General features: G+C 39.2%; 1 protein-coding gene across 2 annotated transcripts in view; it reads right to left on the reverse strand.

The window, feature by feature from the left end:
- DOCK2 (dedicator of cytokinesis 2) overlaps window positions 1-22,178 on the reverse strand; it is a 1,232,183-nt gene that overhangs the window by 927,810 nt on the left and 282,195 nt on the right. For both annotated transcript variants that reach the window (XM_040442815.1, XM_040442808.1), the window contains exons 10-12: window positions 15,743-15,878; window positions 14,083-14,158; window positions 718-794 (exon numbers count right to left, since the gene is read on the reverse strand). In XM_040442815.1, the coding sequence (XP_040298749.1) occupies window positions 718-794; window positions 14,083-14,158; window positions 15,743-15,878 (289 nt within the window). The remainder of the gene's footprint in view (window positions 1-717; window positions 795-14,082; window positions 14,159-15,742; window positions 15,879-22,178) is intronic.

The raw sequence follows: 22,178 nt of genomic DNA on the forward strand, positions 1-22,178 counted from the left end.
TGTGACCATAGCATCTGAAAAGTCCCGGGAACTCTGTGATTCTGGGGCTCAAACAGCTTCCCCCACACTGAGATCAAAGGAGCCATTTCATTGCTTTGGCAGCATTGGGCCCTCTGAAGGATCCAAGAACTGCCACTGCTATGTTCCTATGGAGCCATGCCTGTAGCAGAGCTTCATAGAAACATAACTAATTTCCCATTGAATACAATGATAACTCATTACAGTCTATGGTAGAAGCATGTTCAAGTTCTCTACGGAGGGGGAATTTTTATTTATTTATATATATATATATATATATATATATATATATATATATAATTACTCCCCTTTACCCATATTAAAAATAAAAATAAAAGGTATGTATCTTATACAGTGATCACAATAATGGAAAAAATTGTTAAATTGCCCCTTTTGTCACTTCACCTAAAAAATTGGGAGTAAAATTGGGAATAAAATGTGAAAAAATAAGGGGTTAAACTATTTAAACTATTAAGATAAGAAGAAAAAAAAAGAGAGAAGGGCTTGCTTCCTACCCAGTACCAAATAATTTAATATGTGCAGTATGAAGACTGAGGTGCAACTAATAATGTGTGTTATTTGAAAATTTGTATTTGAAAATGTACAGTACAGTGTAACATTTTTATAACAAACTGCAGTAATCATAATGGTTCAGTGACATTATATATTTCATTTCAAAGCAGGCTAACATTCATTCACCTTGTCCACCGCTGTCTCCTTTAAGTGATGTGACTTTGTTTAGAAGGCTGTGCAAAAAATCATTCTCTGCCACAACCCTAGGGGAACACAAAGAGAAAGTGATGTAATTTATAACTGATACTTTATTGTTACATTAAAATTCATCAATTAACTGGCAGTAAACACACACAAAGTCTTATACAATGCAGATAAGGCTTCATTTAGAAGCACACACAAATCGTCAGGTTTCGACACCACACAGTCAGGTTTCTGAATGCAGTTTTGGAAGCAAAATATAGTAGTGGATCATAAAAAGAGACAAAGTTTACAAGACAGATACAACTTCTCTTTTGGCATTCAAAACTGTATGCAGAAACCTGACCATTTGGCCATACCCTTAGGCTTATGCCCATGGTGTTGCTGTACTCCTTTTAGCTTCATTATTGATTTGATGAGCCATTCAACATTAGAGCAAAAAGGCACACACCAAGATCCATTTGCAACGGTCCATCAACATGGTACAATAAGCTCTTTGCTGATATAAATATACCTGGAATGACATTAGCTAGGTCAGGTCACAAATACTTGTATCCCACTGGACATTTTAGAACTACTTTACAAGGTGACTTTGACTACACACAAGCTGGGTTTACAGATTCCATTATATATTTTTTTAAAGCAAAGACCAGGAGTGGATTTAAATAAAAGGGTAAGGTAGTATCTGTCCTTTATCTGCATGCAACTTGTATGTTTTCCCCATGTTTACATGGGTTTCCCTTAAGGTACTTGGATTTCTTCCCACAGCCAAAGACATGCTGACAGAAAATTTAAATTGTGAGCTCCACGGGGGAGGGCTAGTGATGATAATGCCTGTAAAGTGCTGTGGAATATGTTGGTGCTATATAAGTGAGTAAAATAAAAAAGGTGTAACAAATGTTGCCTGGAGAGATACAAGGAGTTTCAAAAGAGGTCTTAGATAATGTACTTGGAGGGGATCCAAGTAGTGTTTGAGCTGTGTGAAAAGAGACATAAAAAGAGGAGAAAAGTGAATTAGGACTGCCAGGATGTGGTGGAGAACACAATTTTTATGAGCAGGGGTGGAAAGTTGAAGGAGTAAAGACAAGACATGTCCTTACTAAGAAGAACCCCTAGAACTTTAATTTAAATATCTGAATGAGAATGAACCCCACAGATGGGAGCAAGAAGTTTAAGGTCTCCATTTTTTGTTAACCACCTCCTGTCCGCCCATTGAATATAAACATCCGGGGGTAGTTGTCTATCTCCTAATGGACGTTTTAAAACATCCTTTCAGAGATTGCAGCTGCACGCTAATCGTGCAGCTGCTGATCGGGTTGCCCGCTGTCAGTGACAGCAGGGCAACCCTTAGAGAAGGCAGGGACAGTGCCCAGGTGTCCCTGCCTTCTAGATCGATGTATACACAGCGCTCACAGAGCGCTGTGCATACAGAGCAGGAAGCGCTATGCAGTCATGTGACCGCCAGGCCCGGAGAGTGCAGGAGCTGTGTGAGGTCTTTCAGAGACCTCGATCAGCCCTGCACTGAGGCTGTACAGCGCTGTATTGCGCTGTACAGCCTCTCTGGGGAGTGCATTTCTTCTGTACCTGGGGCTAATATGTCAGCCCCAATTACAGGATAAATCAACAATGAAAAAAATAAAAGTGAAGTAAATGTCCCCCAGAGTGTCCCCCAAAGTGTAAAATAAAAAACAAAAAAAAATAAAGTATTAAAAGAAAAAGTTTCACATGTAAAAAAATAATTCCCCATGTAAGGAATAAAAAAATTATAAAAAATAAATAAATAAAAAAATATACATATTTGGTATTGCCGCGTCCGTGACGGTCCGCTCTATAATGATGATAACGGCGTTCGTCCCACAAAATGGTACCAATAAAATTCACCTCATCCCACAAAAAATGACCCCCTACATAAGAAAATCGCTCAAAAAATAAAAAAAACTATAGCTCTCAGAACATGGACACATTAAAACATTTCAAAAATGCTATTATTGTGTAAAACTTAAATAAATAAGAAAAAGTATACATATTAGGTATCGCCACGTCCGTACCGTAACGATCTGCTCTATAAAAATGTCACTTAACCGAACCCCTCAGGTAAACGCTGTAAAAATAAATAAAAACTGTGCTAAAACAAACAATTTTTTTGTCACCTTGCCCCATAAAGTGTTATAATGAATGATCCAAAAAATCATATGTACCTAAAAATAGTACCAATAAAACTCGCACCTTATCCCCTAGTTTCCAAAATGGGGTCACTTCTTGGGAGTTTCTACTCTAAGGGTGCATCAGGGGGGCTTCAAATGGGACATGGCATCTAAGAACCATGTGGCGCTCCTTTTCTTCTTGCCATGTACCCATACAGCAGTTTATGACCACATGTGGGGTGTTTCTGTAAACTGCAGAATATGGGTAATAAATATTGAGTTTTGTTTGGCTGTTAACCATCGATGTGTTAAAGAAAAAATTGGATTAAAATGGAAAATCTGCCAAAAAAGCAATTTTTGGCACCTTACATCACAACACCAAGTGATCAAAAAGGCGTTCGTCCCACAAAATGGTACCAATAAAAGTCACCTCATCCCGTAAAAAATGAGCCCCTACATAAGAAAATTATTTAAAAAATAAAAAATATATAGCTCTCAGAACATGGACACATTAAAACCTTTCAAAAATGATATTATTGTGTAAAACTTAAATAAATAAGAAAAAGTATACATGGTGGGAGGGTTTCTTAGTAATGAAGATAAAGGGACATAAATAGTCAGAGGTTTCTATTTTACAATGTTAGCACCGTATTGCTACATGTTGTAATCTCCCTTAGGATAGTGTTTCTATATTTTGCAGCGAGGTCATGTTAATAACTTCAACAACTATTGGTTGTTTCTTGACTACTGCAAGTTAGGTAATAGCTTGATTATATGGCTTCAGGGTACAGAACTGTTTAAATTGTACTTTGAAATGGTCACACTTCTTACAAAACTATTAATGGCTATGTTGTTAGAGGGAGAAGAATATTTGATTACAGTATAATGTCAAACTTTGCCTTAGGATTACTGTGCTAATATTGTTATTATTGCTTTGTTCTAATGCAGGTAGCAAGCTCTAGGAGAAATTGATGTCATGGACAAGAGAAGAACAGAACAAATTCTTGCTAGGACAGGAAAGCACATGTGGGAGGTATCGAGAGATGAGGTTAGATATATAATTGGCTATAGATAATCCAGTATGTCATTGTCAGTATTCTGGAATTGAGGTGGATTACCCAGACAGTAGAGCTGAGAATGGATTTATAAGATATGCTTATATTATAGTAGATGGGAGGCCACTAGAGAAGCAAGTTGTAGTAGTTTAGTTAGGATATGATAAAGGCATACACTTGGATTTTTGTTGACTCATGGTTCAAGGGACAGTAGACTCAAGAAATATTTTTGAAGTGGAGCCAGAAGGAGGTGGTAAGGACTAGTGATGAGCGGCAGAGGCAATATTCGAATTCGCAATATTTAGCAAATTTGTGGTCGAATATTCGTCATAAATTATTTTCTTGATTGCGAAAATGGGCAATGTAATATGCGCGTATTGTGCATGCGCAATAGAGACATGGCCTATTTTTGCTACAGTTTTGAAACTGCTGGAAGTTTCCTGAGACTAGAGAAAATGTTTGTCAGTAACTTTTGCAAATATAAGGAAGAACTCCTGATTACGGTAAATAATTTTACATTACAGCACTGTTTTTGATTACATTTCGCATGTCTGGCAGAACAATAGCTTTATAGAGTGTTTCAATACAGTATATTCGCGATTGCGAATAATGCGCATATTTTTGCGCGATACATACAACTTCACATTTTAGTTATTACTGATTGGTGCACTAAGTATTGCTGTGACATCACACCACTATGTCTGTAGCATGTATGTATGGACACACACATGTATGCCACACACACACACACACATAGTTTATAGATTAGAGTTTGTGTCCTGTTGGTCAGGAGAAGGGTGCACAACGGGGATCCGAACCAGCTGTACACCCTATACCGTACCGTCACTTCACTAGACAGGTACATTTCTGCTCAGCTGGCAAATATCCGATTGCTCAGACCCCACACACATACTATTGCAATACAATCCGATCTTATAACGGTAACATTAAATCTAATATTTCCCCTTCAAAGACTTAAATACTTTTTTGCTGTGTTGTTGAGGACATTATTTTCAACACTTGTAGTGGGATTATATGCTTGCATCTTTATCCTGCAGAGCATGTTGGAGCAGGGCTGTGATAGGACCCGGGTCCAGGAGGAAAAGCAGAGGATTGTGAGGGAGATAAGGAAGGAACTAAGGAGGGAGTGTAAGAGAAGGCACAGTGTGATGGCCGTAATCAAGCACTGGTCCGATCTTAAGAGGAGGCACATCGCATGGATCACAGAGATCCGGGACAGAAAATGTCCAGGTACAAAGCTTACATTACTTTCTGTAATGTATATATACAGTTATGCAAATTAGTATTTCATCCCTTTACAAATAATTACTTAGTACCTGGTTTGACATGTAGCAAATCAGCAGGTTACATCATACATCTCTACCTCGCTGTGAGTGTATATACAGTCAGGTCCATAAATATTGGGACATCAACACAATTCTCACATTTCTGTCTTTATACACCACCACAATAGATTTGAAATGAAACAAACAAGATGTGCTTTAACTGCAGAATGTCATCTTTAATTTGAGGGTATTTACATCCAAATCAGGTGAACGGTGTAGGAATTACAACAGTTTGCATATGTGCCTCCCACTTGTTAAGGGACCAAAAGTAATGGGACAATTGGCTTCTCCGCTGTTCCATGGCCAGGTGTGTGTTATTCCCTCATTATCCCAATTACAATGAGCAGATAAAAGGCCCAGAGTTCATTTTAAGTGTGCTATTTACATTTGGAATCTGTTGCATTCAACTCTCAAGATGAGATCCAAAGAGCGGTCACTATCAGTAAAGCAAGCCATCATTAGGCTGAAAAAAAAAAAAACATCAGAGACATAGCAAAAACATTAGGCATGGCCAAAACAACTGTTTGGAACATTCTTAAAAAGAAGGAACGCACCGGTGAGCTCAGCAACACCAAAAGACCCAGAAGACCACGGAAAACAACTGTGGTGGATGACCGAAGAATTCTTTCCCTGGTGAAGAAAACACCCTTCACAACAGTTTGCCAGATCAAGAACACTCTCCAGGAGGTAGGTGTATGTGTGTCAAAGTCAACAATCAAGAGAAGACTTCACCAGAGTGAATACAGAGGGTTCACCACAAGATGTAAACCATTGGTGAGCCTCAAAAACAGGAAGGCCAGATTAGAGTTTGGCAAACGACATCTAAAAATGCCTTCACAGTTCTGGAACAACATCCTATGGACAGATGAGACCAAGATCAACTTGTACCAGAGTGATGGGAAGGGAAGAGTATGGAGAAGGAAAGGGAATGCTCATTATCCTAAGCATACCACCTCATCAGTGAAGCATGGTGGTGGTAGTGTCATGGCGTGGGCATGTATGGCTGCCAATGGAACTGGTTCTCTTGTATTTATTGATGATGTGACTGCTGACAAAAGCAGCAGGATAAATTCTGAAGTGTTCGGGCAATATTATCTGCTCATATTCAGCCAAATGCTTCAGAACTCATTGGACGGCGCTTCACAGTGCGGATGGACAATGACCCAAAGCACACTGCAAAAGCAACCAAAGAGTTTTTTAAGGGAAAGAAGTGGAATGTTATGCAATGGCCAAACAATCACCTGACCTGAATCCGATTGAGCATGCATTTCACTTGCTGAAGACAAAACTGAAGGGAAAATGCCCCAAGAACAAGCAGGAACTGAAGACAGTTGCAGTAGAGGCCTGGCAGAGCATCACCAGGGATGAAACCCAGCATCTGTTGATGCCTATGCTTTCCAGACTTCTGGCTGTAATTGACTGCAAAGGATTTGCAACCAAGTATTACAAAGTGAAAGTTTGATTTATGATTATTATTCTGTCCCATTACTTTTGGTCCCTTAACAAGTGGGAGGCACATATGAAAACTGTTGTAATTCCTACACCGTTCACCTGATTTGGATGTAAATACCCTCAAATTAAAGCTGTCAGTCTGCAGTTAATGCATATCTTGTTTGTTTCATTTTAAATCCGTTGTGGTTGTGTATAGAGCCAAAAATTTTAGAATTGTGTTGATGTCCCAATATTTATGGACCTGACTGTATATATTATTCTGTAATCGGTAACCTTACTCGAAATGCCCATAAAAAACAAAAAACCGCAAGTGCTTTAATAGTGCGGTTTTGGTGCGTTTTTTTTGTGTTATTTACCAGCAGCCGACCCTAGTTATGATAATGTCTACCTTTAAACGTTAAAATACATATCCAGTGAACAATTGAAGTGATGAGGCATTAAGATGAAGGAATTCATCATGTAATAGCTTGATAGTTGTGAAGAGGTGTGAAGGGATGTAGTAGGAGGGGGTCTCGCCCCGAGGGAAGATCGTGGTGCTGGTAAAAACAGCCTGACACACGATGTTCCATTAGAGTGAGACCACCTACATAACTATAGGAATCCATATAATTCAAAATCTGAATTGAGGCCTCCCGGTTGTAGGGTATCAAAATCATAAATACGTCTTGACTCTTGTCTTGACATTTTAAGGATATGATCACCCTCTCTCCAATGAATTTTAACTTGTTCCAGAGCTGCAAATTTGATTCCCGTAGGACAGGCATGGCCAACCTGTGGCTCTCCAGCTGTTGTAAAACTACAACTCCCACCATGCCCTGCTGCAGGCTGATAGCTGTAGGCAGTCTAAGCATGCTGGGAGTTGTAGTTTTGCAACAGCTGGAGAGCCACAGGTTGGCCATGCCTGTCGTAGGATCTTTGTTATATTTTTGTTTGAAATGTAGGGATAAGGAATTTTTATCGTACCCTTTTCTAATATTTGCTATATGCTCTGAAATTCGCTTATTTAATGTTCTTTTTGTCCGCCCAATATATTGTTTCTTACACGGACATTCCACTATATATATTACACTTTTGGAGTTGCATGTCAAAAAATCTTTAATATCCCCAAAAATGTTGTTATTTGATGATATGATTTTTGTGTTTTTATTCGGGAATTTCGTTATTTTACAATTGCCACATTGACCACATCTGTAAAAATCCTTAAGATTATCCCATTTTTGTAACATCGGTTCTTTATTCTTCATTTCCATTATGGTAGGTGCTACTTTTAGTGCTAAGTTAGGGGCCCTAGTATAAGGAATTAATGGGCCATTTATTAAGAGAGGGCCTACCATCTTATCTCTTACTATATGGTGCCAATGTTTTCTTATTATAGTTTCAATTTTTTTTATAGTATGTATTATATGGTAGTATTATCCTAATGGGTTTTTCTTGTTCTATTGCAACTTCAGTGTCTTTCTGTTCAAAAAAAGTATTTCTTTCCCTAGTTCTAACTTTATTTAATGATTTCTCTAGTGTTTCTATTGGATATCTTTTAACTATAAATTGTTCCTTCATTTGTAGTGCCTCTTTCTCGAAATCTTCTATCTTGGTACAATTTATTTTTATTCTTCTAAATTGTCCTTCTGGAATGTTTAAAAGCCATCTTGGTAATGTAACTGTTTTTGGATACTTCCTTCTGATATGTGCTGCAGATGAGTTTATTTGATTCCAACTTAACCATTAGGTCCAAAAATTCAACCTGACGTACTATAGTTCATAGAAAATGTAAAATTATTTTGATTATTATTGATAGTTTCTAAGAAATTGATAAGTTGCTGTTCTGTTTTGTTCCAAATGAAAAAGATATTGTCGATGTATCTATGCCAGAGTACCAGGTCTACCCCCAGCCTTGGTAGGATGTGTGTCAACTCCCACTGAGTCATGAATAAATTAGCATAGCATAGCATAAAATAGTGGAAAATTTGAAATGGGAGCCAACTTGGATTCTGGGAACAGTCTACGTTAATTCGTTATACACCATAATAGAACACAATTAAGGGAAATGAACAGCAATTTCCCAGAGAAACACTTTGAATTTATATTAAAAGGAGTGGAATTCATTTTGACTCACAATTATTTTTCCTACCAATCAAATTTCTACTTACAATTACAAGGGACTGCCATGGGTACCAGGTTTGCCCCCAGCTATGCTAATTTATTCATGACTCAGTGGGAGTTGACACACATCCTACCAAGGCTGGGGGTAGACCTGGTACTCTGGCATAGATACATCGACTATCTTTTTCATTTGGAACAAAACAGAACAGCAACTTATCAATTTCTTAGAAACTATCAATAATAATCAAAATAATTTAAAATTTTCTATGAACTATAGTACGTGTCAGGTTGAATTTTTGAACCTAATGATTAAGTTGGAATCAAATAAACTCATCTGCAGCATATTGAAAAACCAAGTGATCCGAAGCGATCACGTGAGTGCGCTGCTATGTGTTCCACCGGCCGGAATCACGTGACCAGAAGCGATCGCGCTGTGTTGCGTTCCACCGGCCGGAAGACTTGCGTCGGTGTACATCATGTCACCGGAAGTGACATATTCGCGTCTATTTACGCATGGTGGCATATTTGAATGTGGGAGCATATATAAGGAGGCATCTGTTTAGCTTAGTAATGGGCTGAATAAGGAGCCATGGGGATGACCGGATCCTGAGACAGACAACAGACTGTAAGTTGGGGAAACTATACCCCCCTGTTTGCTTGCTAGATCGTGATGATTGCTGACTGTTAGCGTCTGTCCTCTGCAGTATTGGCCATCTATGTTGACAGAAGGAATATATTAACTGCGCCCTTGGACATGTGATGTTAAAGTGATCGCACATAGACTGTGAGCTTCTCTCTATTGTTATGGGAACTGGTGAAGCTCTTTCCAAGATTCGATTTTCTCCTACTATGTATCTTTCTTCCACAGATTTCTGCAATGAACCCGGTGCTTTGATCATACTGTCTGTGTTGTGCCCGAATGAGTGAGATCTCCTCCAGCCACTGATGACTGGTGCCCTTTTCTATCATATGTGGCATTATTTGTGTAGTGACGGATATCATATTATCTATGCTGATATCCATCACCCAAATCCTATTGACCCCCTGATGATCCCATAAAGTGGGGGATACGCGTCAGTTTTTTTTCAATTATTTATATCTAGTGGTGGATTGCATATTCAATTACCAGTCTATGACAACATCAAGACTATAGATGTGAATATAATCCACCAATAGGCCCTATATGATAGGGTAGGGTGTATTTTGTGTTTCTATAATTCATCTTTTTGTAAGCACCCTTGTTTCTAGGGTATCACGCATCTCTACACCCTTTTCTAATACCTCATAGGGTCTTGTAAGGGTAGTAATAGCCCAGGTTCGAGGACAGGGAGTCCCCACCATCAGGGGTCATCCCTGGGCTTAGGAATAGACCAGGGAGAGAAAAGGGACAGATTCCCTACATTCCCCGGTGTTCCAAGGGTGCTTACCATGGGTCTTATCTTAGTAGACCTTCAGTAATAACTGTCTGTTTGTATATGGAAATTCAATTTTCCGAATTTAATTAATATAAATAAAATGTATTAATTTTAAGGGTTAATATTTTGCTGGAATATAGTTTTTGTTGACTAACCCAGATAGACTTAATTATCTGCCTATTAGATGGACTAGTCCCTAATAAGTGAAGTGTGAAGTGATTCTAAGAGTGAAGCCTGTCATCTGCATGTCATACTGACTCACAGTACTGTTTCACTACCACAGCAAACTCCCTAGGCATGTTTCTGCAATGCACAGTGTCCTACACCAATAGACAGCTGGGAAATAGCTGTTTTGTAACGTGATTCATCAAGAATAAATTTAATCTAATCTTTTTGGGATTCGGCAAAGCGTCCAATAGAATTTTTGTAAAATTCGGTAATTTCTAATGACTGGCTTTTTTCTTTTTTTTTTATATAGGTATTTAAATTGCATGTTTATAATTGCATTAAAATAATAACTTTTAGACAGGATACCCTCATTGTGCTTCTACCTCTCTGTTTCAGGATTGTAGCCAGGCTACTTAATTTTAACCCCTTAAAGGGGTTCTCCAGGAAGGATTTAAAATGGCCACTGGCAACCTGTCCTAGAATGTGAGCAGGACTGATTGCAACTACTTTCAGAGCTGCTTAGGGGGCTGATGGCTCAGGCAGGGCCTCACTTGACACTGCAATTGCAACCGCAATTTGGTTGCTCTGGCAGCCTTGGGCCCACTGAAAGATCTGAGGCCTGCCAGAGCAAAGTTCATATGGCAGGATACAAAAGAAAATTTACATTCTTTCCTCAAGGAAATTAACGATAATGATATGAATCTGACTTTCTCAACTAATGTGAGCAGAACACATGTAGAATTTTGGGATCTGACAGTGGAGACCAAAGGAGGTAGATTAGTATGTAGCACATACCAAAAACCTGTGATGAAAAATAATTATATTCTATATTCCAGATGCCATCTACCCAGATGGCTTACCAATATTACAACTAGCCAATTCAGGAGACTAAAATGCAACTGTACAGAAGACATCCAATTCAAAGAACAGGCAAATCAATTGAAACAACAATTCTTAGCAAAAAATTAGAAACTTCATTGAATATAGTTGAAACAATGAATAGGCGAGATTTTTTTTCCCACCAAAGTAAAAACAAAGAGAGATAATGAGATCATACGTCTCATATTACCATTTAATTCTCAACAATAAACTATAGAAATGATCATTCAAAGACATTGTCATCACCTTTTGCGGGACAAAATCATAGGACCTCTATTGACAACCAACCCCCGAATTACATATACCAAAGCCCCAAATTTAGGTCTAAAAATAGCTCCATCTTTTAAAAGATCATTAGAAACCAAACCCAGTTGGCTCTCACTCAAAGGATTTTTCAATTGTGGCAGATCTAAGAATTGAGGGATCACTAATTCTCCTAAAAAAACATCAATGATAAAATCAACACAACACATTTACACACCAAATTAAGGAGCATTTTACCCTGTGATTCAACAGATGTTGTTTATTTATTGCAATGTCCATGTCAGAAATAATACATTGGCAGAACAAAAAGACCTTTCAAAAAAAGAGTATCAGAACATATGGCTAATATTGTGAAGGGTTACGAACAGCATTCTGTTTCAAAACACTTCAAAGAGCATCACAATAGAGATCCGACAAAACTTTTCTTTGTGGCCTTTGAAAAAATTAAGAGACATTGGAGAGGTGGTAATCATGTAGCCAATATGTCTAGAGTAGCTAATATGGGGGTCAGAATATGGCAATGCAACGTTTTTATTTTTTTAAGTGTTAAAACACAAGAAAAACTATAGAAATGTGGTATCACTGTAATTGAAGTGACCCGCAGAATAAAGGTAACATGTCATTTTTAACGCATAGGGAACACTGTGTAAATTAAACCCATAAAATCATGTATTTGCTTTTATTCCAATTCCACCCCATTTGGATTTCTTTCCCAGCTTCCCACTGCATTGCATACAATATCAAATTGTTTAATTAGAAAGTACAACTTGTTCCACAAAAATCAAGCCCTAATACAGCTATGTGAATGGAAAAATATAAAATTTATGGCTACGGTAAGGCAGGGAGAAAAAATTGAATACGCAAGAGTGAAATTTGTCCCAGTCTTAAGTTAATACTGTAAAACACCTTACTGGGGATATTTTTCTACACAAACTATTTGTATAGTCAATGGTCAGTGGCTGTAGAATCACTGTGTCAACCAACCAGTTTAACTTTGGGCTAAACCTAATGGTGTATTCTGACAGTGTCCTATTAGCTACCATTTAACCCCTATACAGTAATCTGGACTTCATTGCTGGGGATGCTCCAGGCCGCTACCTCCTGGACTAGTCCAAGTATGGTTGACTGGCAAAGTCATAGTCAGAAACAGACTAAGGTCTGAGTAGGCAGAGTTTATGCAAATCCATGAAACAAGTCCCAGGTAAGGGCAGGCAGCAAATGGTCAATAATGTAATTAGGCACAGATCAGGTCATGTGACAGATTCAGAATCTAGTAATCAGGCAGGAATCAGTACAAGGGAAGACAAACAGATTATAGCACACCTTTGCAGGAGCTAGCATGCTAGTAAACTTATTGCTCAGACACCCTCCTATAGGCAAAGGTGTCTTATATCCCCAGAGACAGTCAGCTATTGGCTGGGGAAGATTTAGGGTGCCTGCTAGCCCTTTAAGTAGACTGAAGAGTCCTAGCCAGGGAGTTCAGGCCACAACCAACAAGGAGGGACTCATGGCCCACTGTTGTACGGAAGAGGAGGGCCTGTGGGTCTGGACTTCCGGATACCATAAGCTGCAAGAGCTGGGTAAATGGAGCAGTGTCCATGCCAGCCAGGAGCAGGACAGCGGTGGGCACAGCCTGCTAACATGACATCAAATATATTCTGTATAGATTCAATAAGTCTATGAAAGTAGCACTTTCATAAAGGGGTTCTCTTGGAATTAAGAAAATAAAATGACTGAAAATACTTAAATATTACTTTATTATAAACATATTCCCAAATACCGTTCATTAGTTATAATAGCTAGTTTTTTCTAGGGAGCAATGAGAGGAAATAAAATGGTTGCTGCCCTATAAGGGCACACAAAACCTGTCCTAATCACAGAGCAGGACAAGTTACTTAACAGCACTGAGGTAAAGAGCTGCCTCAGCATCCTATCTGCTCTACTTGTCAGGCAATATATTTATAATAAAGTAATATTTAAGTATTTTCATATTCTTAATTCCCGGAGAACCCCTCTTAAAAATTGTCTTTTTATCAGCAACGATGTATTACAGAAATGTAATACAGAAGTTGCTTCATCTGCTCATTAATAATTTGAGACATTTTTATTCACTTAATAACATAAGGCACAATGAAACAAATGTAAAGCTATCCGTATTGCTTGAAACTAATAGCAAATTCTTAACTTAAAGGGGTTATCCAACATCTCCAACAGCATCCCGGCTCCGCTCCTGGTCCCGGAACCGCTGCAGCCAATGGCAGATAGGGACGAGCCTCCCTAATGTCACCCGCAATGCTAGGGAGGCTTGTTCCCATCCCCGCCTGCCATTGGCTGCTCCCCCCCAACATCAGATGTTTTCATCCGTGTACAGGAAGAAGTGGCGGTGCTGGGACCAGGAGCGGCATCGGGAGCGGGGTAAGTATATTACCTGTGAGAGCCCGGCACATGTGGGGGCTGTTGGAGACGTTGGATAACCCATTTAATTTGTAGATTCTGGAAATGCAAATTAGGCTCATTTAATACTTACGGATGAAAGGGTATAAAGTGCTGCTTCTCTTCATCACTTTCAGATTTTCCTTTCATCACATCAGAGATGTCCATTACTGGGGAAAGTAAACACCCCAAGGTTAAGACAACATATTAATATTTATACAACATGGCTGTGAAATGTGCTGTTGAAATGCGGATAACTTCAAGCATGTGAAAAGTAAAGGTATCAAATAAAACCGATTCTTAAACCATACAGCTATAGTACAATGCTAATACTACTATGTAATGGGATTCTGCAAACTGTGTTAGAAACAAACAAACAGTAAATGGTCTAAAATAACAGAAGTCACCACTTACCACTTTTCTCCCCTGCCACTTCCAGAGTTGTGCTTCAGTCTTCCCTGCTAGTGTTTTCCCGTACACACCACGTCACCGCAACCAATCATTGGCCTCAGCAGTCACTTTCCACATACTACTGAGGCTATTGATTGGCTGCGCGGTAAGCTGGTGTGTATAGGATGTCCCCAGTGCAGTCAGGAAGATGATAGTGGCACAGCAGGACTGGAACATGACTCTGGAAGTAGCAGGGGAGAAAAGTGGCAAGTATGACTTCTTCTGTTATTTTAGACCATTCACTGTTACTATTAGGTTTTTATTTAGCTTGAGCAACCCTGATAAACAAAAGCCACAAAGAGTTTAAGGAGATTTTGCTAGCATATGCTATCACTTTTTAATCATCCAATTGTCCCATGAAGGACCCGTTCTGCAGATCTGCAAAGTTTATCCTGAGGAAAGGCAAAAGCTCTCATGGGGTAAAGGCCAGTTTTCCTCACCTTAGAGAACAAATTCCTTCCAGACTCTAAATATGTAAATCATTATAAATTCCTAAGTCAAAGAACCTTCTCACATAAACTGGTAACCAAAGCACTGTGCAGCCCAGCTTAAATAGATCTGTACCATACTTTCTTATATATACAGTAGTGAGTTGTTAGGTGTGTGTGTGTGTGCAGTTGAAAAGTCAAAGGGATTTCACTCACTTAGTTCTCATGATCACAAGAGGTCCCAGAGGTTTGAACTCTACTTATAAAGATACATCATCTCTTAGGCTACTTTCACACTAGCGTTTTTTGCGGATCCATCATGGATCTGCAAAAACACTTCTGTTACAATAATACAACCGCATGCATCAGTCATGAACGGATCCGGTTCTATTATGTCTTATATAGCCATGACGGATCCGTCATGAACAGCATTGAAAGTCAATGGGGGACGGATCTGTATTCTATTGTGTCCAAAAAAAACGGATCCGTCCCAATTGACTTACATTGTGTGTCAGGACGGATCTGTCTTGCTCCACACCACATCGCGGACAGAAAACGCAGCATTTTGGAGCATTCAGCTTAGTTTTGTCCCCATTGACAATGAATGGGGACCAAACTGAAGCGTTTTCTTCTGCTATTGAGATCCTATGACGGATCTCAATAGCGGAATTGAAAACACTAGTGTGAAAGTAGCCTTAGTGATATACTATAGGAGGGATTACCCTATTAAAGTTAATATTTAGGGTTTATACAAACAAGTGCTAATTAGTTATGCCATTATTATAGATTGAAGGACTGAAGCATCTTTAGAAAAATACTTTTAACTCACGACAACCAGTAAATAATAATTCAGGTAAATTCAAGCTCCTCTGATACCTGCAACTCCAAATGGTCGCCTTAATCCTAGAGTGCATTTCTTTATATTTGTTTCTTTGAGGTCCATTCTTCCAATTCTGACAATTTGGCACACTAAATAAATTCTATCTCTATTAAGATCCTTGTTTCCAAGATCCTAAAAAAACATGAAAATATGAATGACTTTATTAAAAAAGAAAACAATTCCACAATCTGTCACCTGTGTAAAATATTCTAAACATAATAATATTTCACAAGAAAAAGAGTTTTTTATAGCTGTGTAGATTGTACTTTGACTTTCATTTTCTGCAGGTTATCTAATAAACCTTATATCTATATTACTAAAAGTTCTAAACACTTATTTAAGCCACATTCTTATTAGTAAGATAAGAATTGAGCGATGATCAGGTCAGAGATAAGGAGCTCATCAGCTGAGCTGCCTGAAGGAACAGAGTGAAAGTTCAGGTCCTGCCAAAAGATAAACTGAAGGATGCAGAAAGACAGTGGTTCTGAATTTTTAATAAAGACCAATTGAAAAAATGATTTTTAGCTCAAAACGAAAACAATGCAATAATTTTAAAAAATGCCTCTAAGGCCTCATGCACACGTTTTTCTCGGCCTCCGTTCCGTTTTTTTTGCGGATAGGATGGGGATCCATTGATTTCAATGGGTCAGCAAAAAAATGCTGATAGTTAATCAGTTTGTGTTCCGCGTCCGTTGTCTGTGTTTCCCTTCAGCAAAAAAAAATTGTGCATATCCTACTTTTTTCACATTTGCGGACAAGGATAGGCATTTATTACAAGGGATCTGTGGAAAAAAACGGATCCTCCAAAAAAACTGATTTTGCGGATCCAATAAAACAACTGTAGTGTGCATGAGGCCTAAAGGTGTACATAGCCTTTAAGTGTCAGAAAAAACGTGGTGTGAACCAAGCCTCAGATGTTAAAAAACATCATCCACATTTAGAAAAAAAAATCCACAGTGTAAATTGACCTGTGGTGCAGATTTTAAATCTTTATCATATTAATTTATGGTGTGAAAATCTAAGATCTGCGGCAAATCCACAGCAAAATCTGCAACATATCTGTAGATTGAAAAAATCTGCACCATATGGCTGTATTATAAATGTCTTTCTTGTGAAGTCTTTTAATAGATGCCTCTGAGGAATGCCATACAGTGGCACCTGTCACAATAGAGTTCCATTGTAAAAAATTAAAATAAAATTTCACTGGACTCTGCAGGATGAAAACGTGTAAAGTACTACACTTTTGTATCTTTTTTTCCCAATCATATACATTAAACAGAGGGCAAAAACTTGATGTGAACTCACCCTTAACCACATTTCTGGTACAGTAAAAAGCTGCAGACTTGTCACATACAAATCTATAGGGTATCCATCTGTGTGACCATACCCCAAGGCCGCATGCACATGACATTATGTATTTTGCAGTTTGCAATTTGCGGATCCGCAAAATACAGATTCGGACTGGGTTGCATCCATCTTTTGCTATGATACATAGAATATGACTAGTACCTCGGAACCGAAGGTTCAAGTTTTAACGTGGTTTTCCACTTTAAAAATCAACTGCCAAAGTTATTCAACAAAGTTATACAAGACTTCGTGAATAACTTACTTTGGCTCATTGGAGCCCATACATTCTAATACTGTACAATGACGAATCTCCGTATAGTATTATTCCGAAGTTTTGAACGAAGCGACTTCTGATTAAGCATCCGAAGCTCACTTCTCTCAACTCTACTAGCCACAGTATGTTGTTGCGCTTGGCTTTTTTCTAGGCGTTTTGACAATACCTTCTGTGTATGGGAAAAATGGCAAATAGAAAATGCTGTGCAATAAAAAAAAGCCAAATAAATCACAGATGATAAAAAACAATGTTAGCTGTTATTCTTGCAGGTTTTTGTGTACAGGTAAAAAAAATATCCAAGAGTAAAATTCATGTATGGACCTTTAATGTGAATATGTCAATGTTCCAAGTAGAAACTTACTGAATTTAATTTATTAAGCCGGGCTTTAACCCTTTATATCTGCTTGAATGAGAGTAGGCACAAAGGTCCAGATTTACTATGTCTGCGCCTACAATGTCTAAAAAGTGGTGTAATTTGGTGGAACTAGGGTTTCTACATTTTTTTCTAACTCACTTAACAAAAAGTGAAGCTTAATGGGAAGGGTGTGGTCAAAATGGCACCACTCTTCAATTTCAAAGTAACCAACCAATAGTTGGTATAGAGTTAGTCAAAAGTGTTCAGCCCTGCGCTAAAATGGTCACTCAGACTGAGATTATGATAATTTTGGTGCATGCCTACACAGCCTTACATCATGTGCGAGAGTTATCAAAACTGGTGTAAATGAAAACTGGCTCAGTTGCCCATAGCAACCAAATTCCACCTTTATTTTCGAAAGGAGCTCAAAAATGAAAGGTGGAATCTGATTGGTTGTTATGGGCAACTAAGCCAGTTTTCCTGTACACTGGTTTATATAAATCTCCACCATATCTTTTAGTAAATCTACCCCAATGTTTGTTTTAATAATGAATTTTTTTAAAGGATTTTTCATTTATCACAAAGTTACATGAGAGTAGGCATCGTGATCAACAGTTCAACAAGACAATTGCAATCATCAGGTTGTCTGGGGATTCACTTACATCGCAGGATGTGTAATCCCTTCATTTTATAGGTTGATACTTTTTGAAAATGCCAAACTTAAAGGGTTTCTGTCACCCCACAAAACTCATTTCTTTTTTTTTGGATAGTTAGATTCCTCATAGCGCGATATAGGAGAATATAATAGTCTTACTTACTTTCATGCGGCCGATTCTTTATAAAACGAAGTTTTATAATATGTAAATGAGGGCTCTACCAGCAAGTAGGGTGTCTACTTGCTGGTAGCCGCAGCAGAAAACCGCCCCCCTCGCCGTGTTGATTGACAGGGCCAGCCGTGATCTCCTCCTCCGGCCAGCCCTGTCAGTAATTCAAAAATCGCGCGCCTCTGGTCATTCGGCGCAGGCGCTCTGAGATGAGGAGGCTCGTCTCCTCAGCACTCCCTCAGTGCGCCTGCGCCGATGACATCACCGGCGCATGCGCACTGAGGGAGTGCTGAGGAGACGAGCCTCCTCATCTCAGAGCGCCTGCGCCGAATGACCAGAGGCGCGCGATTTTTGAATTACTGACAGGGCCGGCCGGAGGAGGAGATCACGGCTGGCCCTGTCAATCAACACGGCGAGGGGGCGGATTTCTGCTGCGGCTACCAGCAAGTAGACGCCCTACTTGCTGGTAGAGCCCTCATTTACATATTATAAAACTTCGTTTTATAAAGAATCGGCCGCATGAAAGTAAGTAAGACTATTATATTCTCCTATATCGCGCTATGAGGAATCTAACTATCCAAAAAAAAAAAAAAGAGTTTTGTGGGGTGACAGAAACCCTTTAAAGGAAATGAATCATCTATTGTAGACAACAACTGGGACCTCATTCTAAATAGTTGTAAAACTTAACATTTACCATATCAATTAAAATCTTCAAATAGAGTCATATTTTGTGCTGGCAGATCATGAAGGGTTAAGTGTCAGGTCTTAATACAGATAACAGCTGGTCGGGGTCAATATAGTTTTAGTGTCGGTTCATCATAACAAAAGGCAGTGCTATTGGTATGCTAGCCTACTTGTGCTTTCCCTATTAAGCCTTAGTCTAGCAAGGGGGAGCACCTCAAATTGGCTGTAGTCGGAGCACCCGTCCTGAGAAGAGCGACGAAGAGCGACCCCCAGCCAGCTGGAACCTCGGACCTGTTTAGAAAACCCTCAAAGAATAAGCCCTCTTCAGGGAGCAGCATGGCGGGCAGTCAAAGTATAGAGTGGCAGTGGCAAATGCTGAGTGAATTTGTGATCTATTTAAGCACAGAGTTCCGCCCAGTCAGGGGGCTCAGCAAAGCAGTTAGCCAGTAGGAAGCAGAGGGAGGGGCCAGCTAATCTGCTCGGCCTCCAGTCCGTGAATCAAACAATGCGTGACAAAGGGCGGGATCGTTACATAGAGGACAGAGCAGCAGTTCCCTGGCAGGTCCTGCAAACCTAAGAGTCGCCAAACTTTTAACATAATGCGAACACAGTGTGTTGATATTTTTTGGGGGATATTGAGTATCTTATCTTATTGACGTTATGAGTATGGTCGAGTAGTTATATTAACCCTTGGCTTGACCCTATATGCGATTCTTAATTAATTAATTTATCCCAGAGGGCGGGGCTGTTAGTGATAGACCAGGGCACTGCAGACATCGCAGGTCCTGTATAATTTAGATCTACTGAGCAAAAGAAAATGGCCAGCACAGATTGTCATAGTAACCATTTATCCAAAATCGGGTCATAGCCAAATACATAACCAAAATAACTGCACATAGCGACCGACTAGGAGATCTAAGGAGGCATAAGTACACACATCATAAGTGTATGTATTGACACCTAGGTGTACCAGGGTGTACATCAAACGGGTGAAAACACTTATAGATACCTGTAGCAATTACCCTGAACGTTATCAGGGTGGTTGGAAGAAACCATAGTATGGAGATGACATCAAAAATGTGACATAGAGGCAGGAGGGGTGAAAAGAGGTCCTTGATCAGGTCCATGATAACAAATAATGAAAGTTTATCTTCATCATATGGAATAGACTCTAAGGAGCCTGGAATCATGTATTATAGCCAGAGAGTCCATATGTTATATGAAGGGTTTGAAAGAGAGAACTTCATTGAGACCACATGGGGTAACAAGTTTCATCCTAAAAATCCATTGTGACTCCACCCTTAGGATGACATTATCCCAGTCACCGCCACGTGGGTTCTGGGGTATGTGTTGAATCCCTATGAAGCAGATACATGCCAGATTGCAATCATGTATCTCGTTTACGTGTCTGGCTATGGATGTATCTCTTTTGTTACATATGTCATTGTAGTGGTCCCTAAGTCTTCTTCTAAATTCTCTCTTTGTCTTGCCAATGTAGTTAAGAGGGCAACTACTTTTGGCAAGATAGACAACTCCGCTCGTCTGGCAGTTAATGAAATCACATATTACAAATACTTGGTTTGTGTGGGCAGTAGTGTTGATCGAGCATGCTCGGCCGAACACCAGTTCATGCTCGGCCGAACACCAGTTCGGCTCGAGCATCTCGCTGCTCGGTACATCTCGCTGAACATCTCGCTGCTCGGTACATCTCGCTGAATACCGGATGTGCTTGAGCGCAATGCTCGTGTCTCCTCCCCGCACGGTTGTTGGCTGCTACGAAGCTAATAAATATGGGGTTAGTACTGCCCTTCACTGTAATGCCGTAGCCATGTTGGTTACTGGCATTATAGTGATTGGCTGGCCGAAACGCGTCATCGGGTGCTATATAGCACCCGATGACATGTGTTCGGCTCAGTGTTAGTCAGGGAGAGCTGTGCTGAAGTAGGGAAAGATAGTGTAGGGAGTGCAAAAAAATTTTTGTAAGTTGAAAAACTTGTCAGAGACCCAAAAGTCCTTTTAACCACTTCCCATCTGTGCCATTTGCCCCCTTCCTGACCAGGCCAAATTTTGCAAAACTGACATATCTCACTTTATGTGGTAATAACTTTGGAACGCCTTTATTTATCCAAGTCATTCAGAGATTGTTTTCTCGTGACACATTGTACTTCATGATAATCATAAATTTGAGTCAAAATATTTCACCTTTATTTATGAAAAAATCCCAAATTTACCCAAAAATTTTAAAAATTCGCAATTTTCTAAATTTCAATTTCTCTGCTTTTAAAACAGAAAGTGATACCTCATAAAATATTTATTATTTAACATTCCCCATATGTCTACTTTATGTTGGCATCATTTTGGAAATGTCATTTTATTTTTTTAGGACGTTAGAAGGCTTAGAAGTTTAGAAGCAATTCTTCAAATTTATAAGAAAATTGCCAAAACCCACTTTATAAGGACCAGTTCAGGTCTGAAGTCACTTTGTGGGGCCTACATAGTGGATACCCCCATAAATGACCCCATTGTAGAAACTACACCCCTCAAGGTATTCAAAACCGATTTTACAAACTTTGTTAACCCTTTAGGCGTTCCACAAGAATTAAAGGAAAATGGAGATCAAATTTTTAAATTTCACTTTTTTGGCAGATTTTCCATTTTAATCAATTTTTTTCTTTAACACATCGATGGTTAACAGCCAAACAAAACTCAATATTTATTACCCAGATTCTGCGGTTTACAGAAACACCCCACATGTGGTCATAAACTGCTGTATGGGCACACGGCAGGGCGCAGAAGAAAAGGAACTCCACATGGTTTTTAGATGCCATGTCCCATTTGAAGCCCCCTGATGCACCCTTACAGTAGAAACTCCCAAGAAGTGACCCCATTTTGGAAACTAGGGGATAAGGTGCCAGTTTTATTAGTACTATTTTTGGGTACATATGATT

The sequence above is a fragment of the Bufo bufo genome, chromosome 1, assembly GCF_905171765.1.
Source record: "Bufo bufo chromosome 1, aBufBuf1.1, whole genome shotgun sequence".
Classification (NCBI taxonomy): Eukaryota; Metazoa; Chordata; class Amphibia; order Anura; family Bufonidae; genus Bufo; species Bufo bufo.